The sequence below is a fragment of the Mirounga angustirostris genome, unplaced genomic scaffold (genome assembly GCF_029215605.1).
Source record: "Mirounga angustirostris isolate CCGP_5_RB_7025 unplaced genomic scaffold, mMirAng1.0.hap1 SCAF_8, whole genome shotgun sequence".
In the NCBI taxonomy this organism is placed as follows: Eukaryota; Metazoa; Chordata; class Mammalia; order Carnivora; family Phocidae; genus Mirounga; species Mirounga angustirostris.
The window spans coordinates 38,257,292-38,274,451 of NW_026991716.1; the positions used below are offsets into that span (position 1 = coordinate 38,257,292).

General features: G+C 49.3%; 2 protein-coding genes across 4 annotated transcripts in view; one reads left to right on the plus strand and one right to left on the minus strand.

Annotated features, from left to right (window-relative positions):
- TAF8 (TATA-box binding protein associated factor 8) overlaps positions 1–17,160 on the plus strand; it is a 39,985-nt gene that overhangs the window by 17,599 nt on the left and 5,226 nt on the right. Inside the window, exon 8 of one of the 3 annotated variants that reach the window (XM_045866898.2) lies at positions 10,379–10,923. The exons of 1 other annotated variant lie outside the window; for it this stretch is intronic. In XM_045866898.2, the coding sequence (XP_045722854.1) occupies positions 10,379–10,402 (24 nt within the window). In that variant the 3' untranslated portion in view covers positions 10,403–10,923. Of the gene's footprint in view, positions 1–274; positions 6,806–10,378; positions 10,924–17,160 lie in introns of those variants that run through there. One more of the 3 variants, XM_045866894.3, reaches the window with a different exon arrangement.
- The window catches only part of CUNH6orf132 (chromosome unknown C6orf132 homolog), a 45,951-nt gene continuing 39,854 nt past the window's right edge, over positions 11,064–17,160 (minus strand). Inside the window, exon 6 of the mRNA XM_064597599.1 lies at positions 11,064–11,771. The gene's annotated coding sequence lies outside the window, so the exon portion shown is untranslated. The remainder of the gene's footprint in view (positions 11,772–17,160) is intronic.

Here is a 17,160-nt window from a genome sequence, read left to right on the forward strand (position 1 = left end):
GCTGGGGTGCAGAGAGGCTTCTCTGGCCAACTGAGGTGGTCTTCTCTGCTCCCTGGCAGAAAAGAGAGGCTCCCCAGTGGGTCTGAACCTAGGGAAAGGAAATCTTTTCCCTTTTCCTCTCCTCACTCATCCCCCATATGTTCCTCTTGCTGCAAAGAGGTTGAGCATCCTGTAGCCCGGGGACCAGCCCTCACAGCCCTAGAGCTGTCCCCCTTAGAAGGAGAGCAGGTGGGGCCCCCACCAGGCAGGCTCCATGGATTCCTCTTCTTTCTAGGTCGCTCTCGTGAGCTGAGAAGGAAGCCTGCCTTGTACAGAGACGCGGACACCACTCTCCTGGGGCAGTTAAAGCCACTGGAGGGAAGAAGAGAGGGTGGCCTCCTCAAGGTCAAGCCAAGGCAGCCGGTGTGACTGGGCATGATTTTAATAGCAAACTCAAATATTAAGACCACCTATTTTCACTGGATATTTGGGTGGAGGAAGACATGATGGTAATGATCAGACTTTCTGAATCCACCTGAGTGACTTCAGTTATTGTCACAGAACTTGATTCCTTTGAATCCTGGAAGACCAGGCATGCGCAGATAAGTCACACACACAGGAGTTAGAGTGATGCATAAGGGTAGCCCTCTCTCCTGGGAGATTGATCACTGGCTGTCCCTCTGTGGGATGTGTGCTTGGGGACTACCCACTAAGTCCTGCTCCATCCTGGGAAAAGAGGTTTTCTCTGACAAGAGCCCTAATCAGTGGATATATTATTTTATGACTTGTAAAGGAATCACCGATTGTAAACAACAGGAAAAGGATTTGATGGCGGGGTTGGGGGGGGTGTAGAATTTGAGGGATGGACCTGGCCGGTCTGCTGGAAGGCTAGCGTGGACCGAAGGCTGTGGTCCCACCTTATGGCAGAAGTGGGCTGAGAGGAGCCTGCAGGCCAAGCCAAGGTATTCTTCCAGAAGCAGGTCTGAATCTGATCAACCTCTTTTCTTTCTGGGGAGAGAGGACTTTGTCCTTGATGTACCCTACAAACCAAAACAAAAAAAGCAAGTGTTAAGGAAGATACTGGGCAAGCTGATACCCTTTGGCTGGTCTCCAAAGGAAGAGATTTAAAAACCCAAGTCCAAAGAAGAAAAATGCCAGCAACACCTGGAAGTTAACACAGGATAAACAAGTTGTTCCTTGGGTTAGTGTCCTAAGGTCCGTATCGAACTTTCCCGATGCTCTACTTCCAGAGTCATCTCTTCATCTTCCATGCTCTAGGTGAATTTGAAAACTTGAAGAACTTGAAGGCAGGTTCCACGTTCCTCCGGCCTCACTCTTGCCCTAGGGCCCTCCATCCCGTTGCCTGGAGGCAAAGGAGCTGCTTGTCAGTCACTGAAGATGGCATGCCAGGGAGATATTTGGGTTCCCCCACTCCGGACCAAATAAGCATTCAGGTTTGCAGTGGCCTGAAACTCTTCGACTGGACAGCAGTCAGAGCGGGCCTTTGCTGAGTTTGTGATTCGGCTCGTGGCGATTCTTGGCCGGTTGAGTTTACAGGCCCAGGTTTGAGCTCTGGCAGGTGCAGGGCTGAGACCTTGCCGGCTTGCTGTTCGCTCTCGGGGCAGCCACCCCTGTCAGCATTTCTGCACTTCCTCTTTCGCCATTACTGTCCAAAACCAGCACCTGCCCCATGCCACAAATCTGAGGGAAGAGGAGGCGGGTTTGGGAAAGAGTTGCTACTTCTGCTGTTGAGATTGGAGGCCCTAATTCTGGATGCGAGGCCCTGGGAGATGATTAGACAGCTTGAAACACTGACCCGACTATTGATGTGTAAAAACTGTGTATAATTCTCAATGTATATTTATAAATTTCTATTTTTTATAACTTTGGGAGACTTCTTGGAGGGAAGATGTAGTAAACAGAGCCAGATTAAGGACGTGATTTATGAGCTCTTAATCAAAGGTCATAATAAAAGCTTTGCAAATGAAACAGAATGATATACTTTGAACTTAATTTGTATTCAGAAGTACAGCAAGGAGTAAGACTGTAGACAGATAAGGTTTAGTTCTTCTGTTGGACTAATTACCCCTGGATACTATATAAAACTTTCTACTTTGGAAATTTTCAAACACAGAATGAGGAAAGTATATATGCTTTCCCTGTATATCCTTCACCCAGCTTCAACACTAAGCAGTATCTTTTCAATTCTGTTTCATTGATGTCTCCCACCTTTTTTTTCCTTTATTTTTTCTTCCTGGAGGTTTTTTTTTAATTTTTTTTAAGATTTTATTTATTTACTTAAGCGAGAGAGCAAGAGCGGGGGGAGGGGCAGAGGGGGAGGCAAAGGGACCAGCAGACTCCCCGCTGAGCGAGGAGCGGATGCGGGGGCTCAGTCTCACTGAGATCATGACCCTGAGATCACAACCTGATCTGAAACGGAGAGTCGGAGGACACTTAACCAACTAAGCCACCCACGTGCCCCTCTTCCTAGGGTTTTAAAGTAAACGCAAGACCTGTGTCATTTAATCTGTAAATAGGTCATCATACATCTCTCTCTGATGGACCTTTTTTTTTCTAATTTTGAAATTATAGATTCACAGGCTGTTAGAAAGAAAAAAATGTCCCATGTACCCTTGGCCCAGTTTCCCCCATCGGTAGCATCTTGTGTAACAGGTGCAGTGTCAGACCCAGGAGACTGGCCTCAGTACAACCCACAGAGCCTATTCGGATTTCACCTTGTCCTCTGTGTGTGAGCAGTTCTGTGCGGTTTGGTTACACGTGGATTCATGTAACGACCGCCACAATCAAGATACAGAACATTTCCATCACCACCACCACCTCCCTCATGCAGTCTCTCCATGACCACATCCACCTCTCCCCATCCCTAACCCCTGGCGGCCGCTCTTCTGTTCTTCTGTTCTCCATCTTTATAATTGTATTCAAAGATTGCTGGGGTGCCTGGCTGGCTCAGTCAGTTAAGTGGCTGCCTTTGGCTCAGGTCATGATCTCAGAGTCCTGGGATCAAGCCTCTGTCAGGCTCCTGACTCAGCGGGGGAGTCTACTTCTCCCTCTCCCTCTGCCCCTCCCCCCCCCGCTCATGTTTTCTCTCTCTCTCTCTCAAATAAAATCTTTAAAAAATAAATAAAGATTATTAATATAAATGGGGGTGCCTGGCTGGCTCAGTTGGTAGAGCATGTAACTCTTGATTAAGGGGTTTGAGTTCAAGCCCCACGTTAGGCATAGAATTTACTTTAAAAAAAAAAGATTGTTGGGCACCTGGGTGGCTCAGTCGTTAAGCGTCTGCCTTCGGCTCAGGTCATGATCCCGGGGTCCTGGGATCGAGCCCCGCATCGGGCTCCCTGCTCGGCGAGAAGCCTGCTTCTCCCTCTCCCACTCCCCCTGCTTGTGTTCCTGCTCTCACTACCTCTCTGTCAAATAAATAAATAAAATCTTTAAAAAAAAAGATTGTTAATATAAATGGAATCATAAAGTTATAACCTTTGAAGGTTGGCTTTTTTCACTCAGCATAAGTAAGAGCCCTCTGGGTTGTGTGTATCGGTAGTTCCTTTGGGGTTTTTTTGCTGAGTCATACTTCATGGTGTGGATGTACCACACTGTGTGTAACTATTCACATTTTGAGGAACATCGAGGTTGTTTCCAGTTTCAGCCTATTATGAATAAAGTGGCTATACACATTTGTGTATAGGTTTTTATGTAAACATAAGTTTCACTTCTCTACAATTAATATCCAAGAATGTGATTACTGGGTCCTGTGGTAACTGCATGTTTAATGTTAAAAGGAACTGAAACTCTCCCAGAGTAGCTGTACCTTTTTTTTTTTTTTTTTTTTAAGATTTTATTTATTTGACAGAGAGACAGCGAGAGAGGGAACACAAGCAGGGGAGGAGCGGGAGAGGGAGAAGCAGGGGAGGAGCGGGAGAGGGAGAAGCAGGCTTCCCGGCTAGCAGGGAGCCTGATGTGGGGCTCGATCCCAGGACCCTGGGATCATGACCTGAGCTGAAGGCAGACACTTAACGACTGAGCCACCCAGGCGCCCCATAGCTGTACCATTCTGCATTCCTATTAGCAGTATATGAGTGATCCAGTTTCTTCACATCTTCACCAATATTTGGTGTTATTATTTTATGTTGCTTTAGCCATTCTGACAGGGGTGTAATAATGTCTCATTGTGACCTTAATTTGTATTTTTCTAATGGCTAGATGTGTCTGTTTGCTATCTGGTGGAATCCAGTTGAGTCTTTTGCCCGTTTTCTCATTGGTTTGCTTCTTTGTTTTGAAATTTCTTTATTCTAGATACAAGAACTCTTGTCAGGTGTGCAGTTTGACACTTTCCCACTCCACAGCTTGTCCTTGTGTCCTCCCCACAGGATCTTCTGCAGACCAAAAAGCTTTTAATTTTGAAGACCAACTTATCAGTGTTTTCTTTTATGGGTATTTTTAGTGTTGGGTCTAAAACTGTTCACCAAGCCCTAGCTCCTGAAAATCTTTTTCTGTTTTTTTTTTTTGTAACATTTTTATAAATTTATGTTTTACATTTTAGTCCTTGATCTATTTTGAGTATATTTTTATAGAAGATGTGAGATTTAGTTCGTTATTTTGTCTGTAAATGTCCAATTGATCCAGCACCTTTTATTGAAAAGCTACTCTTCCTTCATTGAATTACACTTGTACCTTTGTCAAGACTTCGTTTTTTGTGTGTTGGGGGGCAGATTTGTGTCGGTTGATAGACTTTTTTTTTTTTAACATAATCACCATGTCAATAGACTTAACAAATGAACAGAGATTTCATGATAGCTTTAGTATCCAGTTCATACTCAGTTTTTTTCCAGTTGTCTCAAAAATGTTTGTTTGTTTTTAATAGTTGCCTTGCTTGAATCAGGATCAGAATAAGATCCGCACACTGCACTTGGTTTTCACATCTCCTAAGTGTACAGCAGTCCCTCTTCTATTTACTGATGAGCATGCCCCTTCCTTGACCCCCCTCCTGGGCCTGCAGCCCCCAGTCCAGCCTCTGGCGAGGACACTCAGCAAGCCCCCTTCCTTTGTTTCTGACCAAGGGCCAGTTAAATGGTGACCAGTGAAAACTGAGAAACCAGTAAGAAAATGGCCTGGCCTTCTGGGGAAACAAGCGTAAAAGGAACTGACGTCCTTGAGCTTTGTTTTTCTAGAATCCTGAAGTTGCTCTAAGAGGCCATGTGGTTCAGTAGAACAAAGCTTGCTGACATGTGTATTTATGGCCCCACAATTGACCGGCTGTGAAATCTTGAGCAAATCACTAAACTACCAAACCAGTTTCCATAAAACGGGATAATTATGATACCTTGTGAGGAGGATTTAATGAGAAATGTCTGTAACCGTGGCTTATAAGTGACAATATTACTCCATTGCCAGACTATTTCCTGTTGCTTTAAAAATTACATATAAAAACGAATACTGAGAACTTAACTCTTGCCCATCACTGTTTTACAGGTATTGACTCATTTACTCCTCACAATGATCTCATAGTAGATTTTCTTACTGCTTCCATTTCCAGCTGAGGATGGGGAGGCGCAGGGAGGCTGGTAGCTTCCCACAGTCCCTGCCGCTGCCGAGTCCCAGAGCTATAGTCTGCACCCAGCATCCTGCTGCCGAGCTCATGCTTTTTACCTTTGGCTATTGCTTCACGGCCGTACATGCTTGTATCTCAAATGCACTGAGTGCTTCTGTGTGCAAAGTGATTCCCACTATACCCCCATGCTGCCGTGGCCTGCAGGTGGGAGGAGAAGGAGCTAGAAATGGAACCAGTGACACAGAGAGGGGGATGGGGAGGCAGGCTAAGGCTGCCAGTCACAGCTCTGTCCATTCCTCGATGAAGTAGATGAAGGGACAAAAATATTTGTGAAGGATTTTGGTCAGTTTATGAATAATGGATCTGTAGCAGATTATAAAGGAGGCTATGGGTTTTCTGGTACGAGGAGAGTGAGGATCTTGTCAGGGGAAACGCCTGTGGCCCCTTTCCCTGCCCTGTGGGGGCCCTGGCAGAGACAGGCTGGAACAACTTTTAGTCCGACCTAAGGTGGTATCTCTACTGGATTAAATGGTGTGTTCCAATGAGTTGGGCTGTAGAGCCCCCAAAAATCCCCAAAATCTAGGGGTTTAAGACAGAAATGTACACCTTCTATGAAAGTCTGAGTGAGTAGGCGCTCCAGGCTGGCTTGGTGGCCCGATGGTGTCAAGTGTCCTTCTATTTCCTGGCTCCTCCATCACCTCAGGTGCTGCTCGCATCCATGTGATGGAAGGTGGCTGCCACCCTATCCCCTGGCTCCGCGTTCCAGCCTGGGGGAAGGAGGAGAGAGGAGGCGTCTCTACAGGAGAGCTCAAGCCCCAGGAGCTGCCCCCTCGTAGTCAATGGCCCCACCAAACTGCAAGGGAAGTGAGGAAATGTGGGCTTTAGCTGAGTGTCTAGGTAAAATTTGGGAGCCCTGTCACCATGGAAAGAACAAAAGAATGGATCTGGAGGACAGCTGGCAATCTGCCACAAATGAGGTTGAGGGCGTGTGCCCAGGAATGCCTTGGTGGGACAGGCAGCAAACCCCTCCCGAACACAGAAGCCACCAGACTTGGCACCCTTGGCTCTGCCAGCTGGGCCCAGAGGCCAACAGCTGGGTGCTCCTCTAGGCTGGGGCCCTCAGTGTAAGTCCAACCCAGCTTTTGCCTCTGATGTGTGACCTTGTTAGCTGCCCCTTCCTTCAGAGTTGTTCCTTTGGCTTCTATGACATGGCTCTCCTTTCCTTGTTATCCTACCTCTTGGCTTCCCTTTTCTTTGCTGGCTCTTCCCCTGACCCACCCAGCTGTGGATGGTCCCAAACACTTTTCTGCTTATACAAGGAGATGGCTCATCTGCTCCTCCACCTCCATCTGGTACCTCCCCGGGAGTCCTCAGCATCCATTTCTGTCTGTAGCTCGCTCGCCACTGAGCTGTCTGGCTATAGTCTGAATGCAACACAGTCTGATTGGCTTTGATTCCATGTCCGATGCCCAGCTTTCCCACTTCAGAAGGAAGTTAGAGACAGGCCAATAGCTGCTGGCCCTTGAGTACTTGCCTTGGGCCTTGGTGGCAGGCTTTACAGCATTGCCTCACCCTCCCAGCCCTTCCCCCCCACCCCCAGGGGGCTAAACACTCCGGAATCTTCCTTCTTCTGGTCAGTCACCAAATTCTGCCACATCGTCCCCCCGTGCCAGTCTGATGCTGCACCTCCCTGCTGTCCCCCAGCCTGTGTCCCCTGCAGGCCCACCTTCCTACCCGTCCTTTCCCTCCCTGCAGGACGACTCGCAGTTCTTCCCTATGGCTCCTTACCCCAAGTCGAACCTGCCCAACTGGCTTCCCAGGGCCTCTGCCAATTATTGTTTCTTTTGGATAACTCCTATCTCTTTCATTTATTCAACAACTGTGGATCTAGTGCCTTCTGTGTAGGCCAGGCACTACGCCAGGCTCTAAGGGTACCTTGGTGAACAAGACAGACATGGCCCCTGCCCCCAGGGAATTCAATTCGGTGGGGGGTGGGGGGACGGGGATGGGGAGAAAACAAAACCAGAAGCATTAGAGATTGTGGAGAAATGTGAAGAAGGACATCAACGGGGGTCTTTATGCCTTGAGGGGAGAAGGCCATTCTCATCACTGTTGCACCCGTGCCTTCTTTTGTAATCTTCCTGGCCACCACCTCCTAAAATCTGGCCTGTCCTTCCGGCCTGCATGTCCTCTCCAGATTATATTGATCCTTTCTTTCCTCATTCACTCATTCAACAAACATTAACTGAGCCAGGCAGTTGGGATAAAGCACAGAGTGTAGTAAAGTCATTACCTTCTTTCTCTCTCTTTTTTTTATTTTAAAGATTTTATTATTTGACAGACAGAGACAGCGAGAGAGGGAACACAAGCAGGGGGAGTGGGAGAGGGAGAAGCAGGCTTCCCGCTGAGCAGGGAGCCTGATGTGGGGCTTGATCCCAGAATCCTGGGATCATGACCCGAGCCGAAGGCAGACGCTTAATGACTGAGCCACCCAGGCGCCCAATCATTACCTTCTCTGACCTTATGGTCCAGTTGTTGCACAGACAGCTCACAAACAACAGACATGTAACGTTGGGTGGTGAAGTGGGGTCCCGAAAGGAAAACGGTAGTGTGCTTTGTGTAATTTAAAGATTTATTTATTTATTTTAGAGAGAGGGAGCGCGTGCACGTGCACACCTACACACGTCCGTTGGGGGTAGGGGCAGAGGTAGAGGGAAAGAATCTCAAGCAGACTCCATGTTGAGCCCAACGTGGGGCTCGATCTCACCACCCATGAGATCATGACCTGAGCCAAGATCAAGAGTTGGAGGCTTAACCGACTGAGCCACCCAGGCACCCCTACTTTAGATAATTTAAGGAAAATTTAATAAAGGGATTACCTCCAATGGTGGTGTAGGGGATAGGGGAGCACAAGGTGGTATACTACCTGGGTGAGTAACAGGGAGGGGGCAGTTACCAGAACCTGGAGAGAGGCCTCTGTGGGCGCCTTCTGCCAAGAGCTGAGGCCTTAGGTCATTGAGGTGCCCAGTCACACACAGCAACCTTACAGGGAAGGAGCCAGCTGGGAAATTAATACCCTGACCTCAGGCTCCTCCCTCCAAACTTCCAGTGTTCTGCCTGTCCTCTGCTGAATGGAAGCTGGAAACCAGAGGACCAGCCTTCGAGGGCACAGCGCAGGGGGAAGGTGGGAGGGAGTGGATCTAGAGGAGCCGATGAGAGGAGCTAGGTGCCAAAGGGGTTGCTATTTTATTTTATTTTATTTTTTAAGATTTTATTTATTTATTTGAGAGAGGGCAGGGTGGAGAAGGGACAGGGGAGGGACAGAGGGAGAGGGAGAAGCAGACTCCCCCGCTGAGCAGGGACCTGACAGAGGCTTGATCCCCGGACTCCCAAGATAATGACCTGGGCTGAAGTCAGATGCTTAACTCACTGAGCCACCCAGATGCCCCAACGGAGTTACTACATTAGAAAGGATAAGGAAGGAAAGCTGTCTTTGAGCAGGGCTCTGAATGCATCGATGAGGCCAGCCGAGTGGAAAAGCATTCCAGGGAGAGGGAGAAGCAAGCGCTGTGTGCCTGGAGAAGGTGGGAGAGGGGGGTCAGGGAGGAGCAGGGGGCCACACCATGCAAAGCCTCCTGGGCCTGAGTAAGGGCTTTGGGGGTTATTCACAGATGGGTAGCAAGGGCGTGTCAGGATCATTCTGGCCGCTGGGTGGTGGTCTGGCTGTAGGGCCATGATGAGACTACTTGTCTTCAGTTAGTTCCACAAAGTTTGGCATTTAGCAAACGTGATTCAACTAGGGGGACAGCCAGCAACCCCCAAACTGGAGGCCCCAAGAGAGCCAACCAGGCCTTTGGGCCTCTCCCTGCAGTCTGAGTCCTGTACCAAGGGAGAGGGAAGAAACAAACACATAGTAACTCCTTTCCCCCAGGCGCTCACTTGTAGTCAGGGAGACAATAAACACAAGAACCTGTTTAACACCACACATCTAGACCGAGGAACAAGTGTCGGGAAAGGGTTGGACTCAAGGGCTGAAGACTGGCCTGAATGGGGTGGGGTTAGCAAGCAAAGCTTCTGGAAGAGGTAAGGGACAGGGGAGATCTGAGACGGCCTGAGGGAAGGTGGGAGGGCAGGTGACCCAGCCTGAGAGGACTCAGGTGCTCAGGTACCCTCCACCCTCGAGGCCCTGCTTCCCCTGCACAGCCCCTGAGTCTCCTTTGCCCCTCCTGTAACATCTGCAGAGGCTAGTTTGGTGTCAGGTGGAACCAGCCTTCTACCTCGTGAATCTGGCAGAGGTCCCTTCTGTGGCATTGCCCCAGGAAAGGGGCCATTTTTTTTTTTTTTTAAGATTTTATTTATTTATCTGAGAGAGAGCGATCACAAGCAGAGGGGAGGGGCAGAGGGAGAGGGAGAAGCAGACTCCCCACTGAGCAGGGAGCCTGACATGGGGCTCGATCGCAGGACCCTGAGATCATGACCTGAGCCGAAGGCAGAGGCTTAACCGACTGAGCTACCCAGGCACCCCGAAAGTGGTCATTTGAATTGATGGGGTCTGGGGTTAGAAGGGGCCCTGCTCCAGCTCATTTACCCAGGTGAGTTCCTGATAATCTGCGAGGCTTTTAAATAGAAGGGTCAGGAGGCTCAGAGGTCTTTGTGAGTAGTGCCCTGGGTGTAAGAGGAATGGCCTGAGCCTTGCCAGTTATTTGTCATCGTGAAAGAGCCCTGGGGCCCCAAATTCTAATTTGATTTCTTTAGGACTTTGTTAAGCATTCATTTATGAATTTTCTTCAACCACTGATGATGGGTCTATCATTCTTCTGTTTTACTCAGGCTCATACTGAAACAAGTTTTTAATTCTCTGCACTTCAGTCAGCCCACAGTGCCCAGGTGCAAGTGGGGGGCAGCCGGCCCGAGGGTAGAGATTTCCCATGGACATTCTTGCTTCTGGAAACACATTCGAGGTATTTCTCCTCCTCTTGGAGCGAGCGGCTTACCCCCATCTCCATTTTATTACCTGCTTGTCCTTCTTTACTAAAAAGTTTTTTATTTAATTTTGAATAGATAATATATGTACACAGTAGAAAATTTCAAAGACAGAAAAAGATAAAGTGATGACTAAGCATCTCCTTCTTGCCCTGTTTCCCAGACTCCCAGGTCTCTTCCCTGGAGGCTACCAGTATGTTAGTATCAATATTTTGTCTTATGTATTCTTCCAGAAATAGGCTGTGTTTTGAATGCAAATGCTTGTATATACTCTCTCCTCTTTTTACACAATGGTAGATACTATATAAACCATCCATGCTTTCTCCCCCACTTCTCAGTGCACCGTTTGGGAGTGGTCCCACGTCAGTAATAAAAAGTTGCTTCGTTCTGTTCCTTGGCTGCAGTGGTGTTCCATAGTGTGGCTCTACCATTATTCAACCGGTGCCCGGGGGATGGACGCGCTGGTAGTTTCCAGGCTTCTACTATTGCGCGCGGATGCCCGCCCACTACACGTAGACAGGTGTCCTTGGATGGCTCACGAGTCAGGGCAACTTACACTCTCACCTCAGTGCCTGCCTCTTACACTTCCACCTCCTGTGTCTCAAAACCTGTCGGAGCCCGCCAGCCAGAGGTAGAAAATGGGCCCTTGCCGTGGTTCTGTTGGAGTGGAGTTGAGAGTCTTTTCCCGTTCATTTTATCATAGCAAGGAAGTGCGTGTGGGGGGGGGGGGGGTCGGCCAGAATCGGGGACTTCAGCACCACGTGCTGTGATGATGCCCCTCAGAGGGGCCCCCCAGGTGCCATCACAGCCTCCTTCTGGGCCAAGACTTGAGAAAGAGCGTCCCAGGGATGGTGACTCATGAGTGGCCCTTAAAGCTGAGCAAGTCAAGCAAAGGAAGGAAGGGACATTCCAGGCAGAGAGGACAGAGAACACAGCACATGAGGGGGACACAAGGCTGAGTGTGGAAACAAAGGTTAAAGGCGGACCCTAAGGGCCTTGTTGGCCTTGCCGGGGAGTTCTGTTTTGATCCTATAAGGGTCAGGGTGCCCATGAGAGACCCAAGATGCATTTTGGCACAGATCCATGGACAGAGTATCTGCTCCACGCCAGGCGCTGCGCTAAAGCACTTAATATAGATGGTGCGTGCTGCCATCAGCCTGGGAAGGGGTGCGATCATCATCCCCACTTACGCGCGTCTCATCTCACTTCGTAATAGCGCTCTCATTCTCGCCGCTTCTCGCTGTGTAACAGAAGAGGACACAGAGGCTTAGAGGTTAGAGAACATGGGTGAGGTCCCCAGACTACTGAATGGCTGAATGGGTTTCAAGCCCTGCTTCCTCCTGACCATCGCCTGCCACCTCTGGGAGCCACCAGTTGGGCCATTTCTTGGGGGGGGGTGCCTGCAGGGGACAAAAGCCCTCACTGGGAGCAGACGCAGCTGAAGGACATGAGGCCCCCTCCCAACATGCCTCCTGTGATACCAGCATCTGAGGTGTCCTCCAGCAAGTTCTGTGCGCAGCAGAGACAGCATTCCCATCCCCCCCCTTTTTTTAAACAAAGGTGTTAGCATACTGCATCCACTTTCCTGCGTTTTTTCCCCCATTAATATCTTTTGGATATTCCGTCCCATACTGGTTCATAAAGAGCGTCCTTATTTGTTTTTATGTCTGCAGAGTGTTCCATCGTGTGTCTTACTCTAATTTATTACCGTTTATTTAGAGAAATGCTGGGATGACATGATGTCATTTTGCTGGGCTATCTGGAGCCCAACTTCCTAGGAGTGGAACTCCTTGCCCACAATATATATTTCACATTTTGGTAGCTATTGCCAAATGCCTTCCGTCGGGGTGGTACCATTTTAGCCTCCCTCTAGGGAAAAAGAGCCTGTTTCCCTACATCCTTGTCAAGACAATGTGTGATCAAGGTTTTAATCTTTTGCCAACCTAAGTGAAAAATGGTATTTTAGAATAGCTTTAGTTTGCATTTCTGTTATGACTGAGGTAAACTTTTCCATGGTGGATTTTAAAATACAGTGTTCCTGGCGCGACGTCTCTGCTGAGGAGGGACCCAAGATGTTCTCTGGAACCCAGCTTTCTCCACTGTCCCTGAGCCGCTCTGCTCTGGGCACCCACCGGTCTTTTCAGTTTACAAATTGTCCTGGTGGGCATGCACAGGAGCAGAGTGAGAATTCCTTCTGAAACTCGGCATTCTCAGAGTGGCGGGTATACTCCATATAGATCATCCTAGTAGTTGCCCCCATCTGCATTATCCCTCTCCAATGCCAGAAGCTGCCTCCTTCCTTGACCATCATCCCCTGAAAATTCAAACAGGATTAGCCAAGCAGTGCTCCTTCCCCCTTTCCCCATGTTTCTTGGGCCAGGTACATTCTGGAGAATGATTAGACATTGTCCTAGGCTACCAAGTGCTCCCAAGTTGGCCAGTCTCCAGGAGAACAAAAAGTTCAAAGAAGACACACATGTAAGCAAGCCCAAGTTTTATACTCCTTCCAACCCTTCCTGGTTTGGGACACTGTCCCCACAAGCTTGTCAGAGACAGTGGTACCTGGGCCTGGGCCCTCTCTTGATCACCCAGGGGACAGGGCCAGCTGCAGCCCTCTGGAAGGTCATTCAGATGTGGACCCTGTCCTCAAGGAGCCCAAGGCTAGTCCTGCCATGTCCTCTGAAGTACTGTTTCTTTTCTCAGAGGCCCGAATGTACCAGGTCTCATGGTCTCCCCTGAAGTCTTCTTCTGGCTTCATGGAATGTTCTGGAAACTCTGGGATCTTGTCAGGGAGTGTGTCCCCAGCTTGTATGAGAGAGGCCTGCATCCTTCCTGAGCTCTCAGAAGCACCCAGAAACACTGTCCCCTCCTTTTGGGGCCATCTCCAACTCATCCACCTGGACTGAGGCAGACCCACTCCTACCCCATCGGCCCCAGCTCTGCTCTCCCTTCCTTCCCAAGTTCTCTCTCCCTCGAAAAAATTTTCTATGATTTTTAAATAATAATGACAACAGCATATACTTCTTTTTTTTAAAAAAAGTAAAAAGTTTATTTATTTGAAAGAGGGAGAGAGAGAGCGCAGGGGGAGGGGCAGAGGGAGAGAGAGTCTTTTTTTTTTTTTTTAGATTTGATTTATTTATTTTTCAGAGAGAGAGAGAGCACAAGCAGGGGGAATGGCAGGCAGAGGGAGAGGAAGAAGCAGGCTCCTCATTAAGCAGGGAGCCGAATGCAGGGCTGGATCCCAGGACCCTGAGGTCATGACCTGAGCCAAGGGCAGATGCTGAACTGACTGAGCCACCCAGGCATCCCAGTGAGAGAGAATCTTAAGCAGACTCCACCCTGAGCACGGAGCCCAATTTGGGGCTCCACGCGGGGCTTGATCTTATGACCCTAAGATCACGACCTGAGCCGAAACCGAGAGTTGGACACTTAACCGACTGGGCCACCCAGGCTCTCCAGCATATACTTCTATAATACTTCCATGTGTCAGCTACTATTTAAATATTTATATTAAATGATAAATGGACACAGTACAAAATTCAAAAGGTAGAAAAAGATGCAGAGTAAAAGCTAAGCCTTCCTCCTCATGCTGCTTCTTCCGCCACCCCATCCCCCACCCCAGAAACCGCCACCAGTACGGGGCTCCTATGTGTCCGTTTGGAGCTCTTCTATGGATGCATAAGCACGCGGGTATCTGTTCTTTCGTCGCTGTCACACAGGCGGTGGCATATAAAACGCCACCTTTTGTATCTTTGGCTTTTTTGGTTAATTTTTCCAGATTTGCTTTGCGCTGCCCTGACAGTCTCATCCCCCTTCCCACCTCTGAATGCAGAGCGCTGTGATGGGGCAGAATGGTGACTGGCTTCGGGGCCTGACAGGTCTGTGGTCAGTCCTGGGTCCCTCTGCTCGACTAGTGGCAAGTGACTGAATTGCCTGCATCTCACTTTTCCTCATCTGCAAAGTGGGCTAATACCTCAAAGGGTTACTGAGAGGGAGAGAGAGTGAGCGAGAGAGAGGTGTGATACTAGAGACGATACGTGTGACCCTCGTGCTTGTACTGACATTATTCCCAGTCCCCCACCCCCCGCCGCCGGGTTGTGGTGATGGTGGCCAGGGCCTGGGTTATGGACCAAGCACACATCCCGAGGGGAGGTGACACACAAGAACAGGATCAGGGCCTGCCCCTTCACTGTGTTTCCCGGATGCCTGAGCAGGGAGGGAGCGAGAAGGGGGGATGTAGGAGGGCTGTGTTGGTGGCCTTTGTTTCAGATGTCAGCACTGCTGACCTTGTAGCTCTGTCCTCTTTTAAAAGTTGGCATGGGCGCCCTCCTCACCCCCTGGACAGTACAGCTCCAGAAGCAGCCTGGGTCCCTTTCCTGCAGAGATTTCTACTGTGCAGGAGACAGCTAAGCGTGAGCAGGTCTCAGCTCTGGGTACTGCAGAAGCCATCAGTTTCCCTGAGGCCTCCCTCCCTCAACCGCCGTGAGCCCTGACAGGACCTCAGGAGCCCACGGCCTGTTGGAGCATCTGTCCAGCTGCCCAGCCCCACAGTCCCCCCGCTCACCACCATCTTATCTCCTCCACAGCCAGGCTTCTTCTGTACAAGCATATTCAGAAAGAAAGCCTATTGGTGCCTTCAGCTTGGCGGGAAGTAAGAGTTAACAAACACTAGCCCTTCGGGAAACTGAGGCCAACTACACACAGAGCTGCTGGGTAGCGTCCACTGAGAGTCTCCTCAGGGGCAGGGGCAAGGCGGGGGGCGGGGTACAGGGGGCCCTGGGCCCCCGAATCAGCAACGCGTTCAGCCCTCGCTTTCCACATTGGGTTTCTTGCTGGTGGAGTAATTGGTACCGAAAAACTTCTAGAAAAATATTTTCTAGTTGAGTAAGTATGGATATATTGGGAAATAAAGTGAAAAATGTTCATAAAAAGCAAAGCCTCAAGGAAATGTTGCCTTTTTTTTTTTTTTTAGTGGCAGCTTCGGGCTTCTCCCCTCAAGTTTGAGGAGGTGGGATGGCATGTTCATTTCTTCCACTTTGCTGTTTGGAAATCTTGGTAGAAAAATATTAGAAGAACTACTCTAACGAATGGTTCTGCCATTAACTGTGTAATCATGAGCTAGTTCCTTTTTGTATTTCTTTTTATTCCACAATGGATTAGAGAGAGTTTGTAACAGAAACAATAAATGATGAAAACATTAAAATTAAAAAATCAGCGCCAGTGGGAAAAGGACATTAAGTAAATCAGTGTAGAGATGAGGGAGAAGAGGCCCAGAGATGAACAAATATATACATCAGATGGTGTACATCTGCGCCGAGGAAGAAATATAGCAAGGTGATGAGAATAGGGAGGGGGAAGGGGACTGCCTGCCCTTTTATGGAGTAGTTAAGGGAGGCCTGGCCTCTCCAAGAGGGTAACATCTGGAATGAGACCAGATAACTAGAAGAGACTATTCAGTGACGAAGGACCAGCAAGTGCAAAGGCCCTGGGGCAGGAGTGGCCCTAGCATATTAAGGAGTACAGTGTGGCCAGCATGGAGAGATAAGGGGCAAAGTGGCAAGAGGAAGGAGGGGAAGGGTGAGTCCCCAGGGCCCTCAGGTTCCTTTCTCACTACTCACAAACCCTCTTGATGCTCCAGTTTCCTCACCTGTCAACTGGGGATAATGCTTGCTCTTCAAGGGTTGCGAAGTACGAGGTTTGCCCTCCAAACCCTCTCCAAACCGCAGGCTCAAGGACCTCTGGCCACCTTCACCAGAGCCTGCTCTCAAGTGGCCATCACTTTGGGACTTCAGGGAGACCAGGCTTCAACCTAGATTGCAGGGTTTCTCAAGCTGACGTTTTGGGCTGGATTGTGGGGGGCGGCAGGCTGCCCTGTGTGTTGTAAGACATGAGTAGCATCCCTGACTCCCATCTACTGAATGCTCACAGATTTCCCCCAGGTCTGATGACCAAAAGTGTCCAGACATTGCCAAATGTCCCCTGGGGAGCAAAATTGCCCCCAGATGAGAACGACTGAGCTAAAAGTAAGCACCAAGGCTGTGCATGTTCAGGCACCAGCAAGAGGCTGGTGGAAAAGGATTGGGGGCAACAGAGATTTTTTTTTTTCCCCTCTCAAATCAGAATGTGTCTTCAGCTGTTCTCTTTAATTTCCCTGAGGCTAGAATGTTCTGGAAGACAGTGTTGTGTCATACTTCGGAGTCTGACCACTTGCATAGGAATCCTGGCTCTGCTGCTTGCTAGCTCTGTGACCTTGGGCAAGTTACTGAGCCTTTCTGTTCCTGTTTCTCATCCATACACTGAGGATAACAAAAATACCTGGCTCCTGGGGCTGTTGGGAGGATCCCATGACATAATACGTGTAAATGCTTAGGACAGTACCTAACAAGTCCTTGCAGGACAGGTTCCCTGGGAGATGGAGATTTTGTGTGCGGGGAGTTTCTTGGGGGCGTGCCTTCAGGATGCACACTCAGTGGGGGAAGGGGTGGGGCAGAGGGAGAAGCTGGGCTTCCTGAGCTTGGGGGCACTGGGGCCATCAGAAGCCCTGGAGCTAAGATGACCCTTCAGAGTTGTCCTGAGTTGGGGGTGGGATGCCTCGATCAATGCATGGGGGCTGCCCTCAGAGAGCAGGT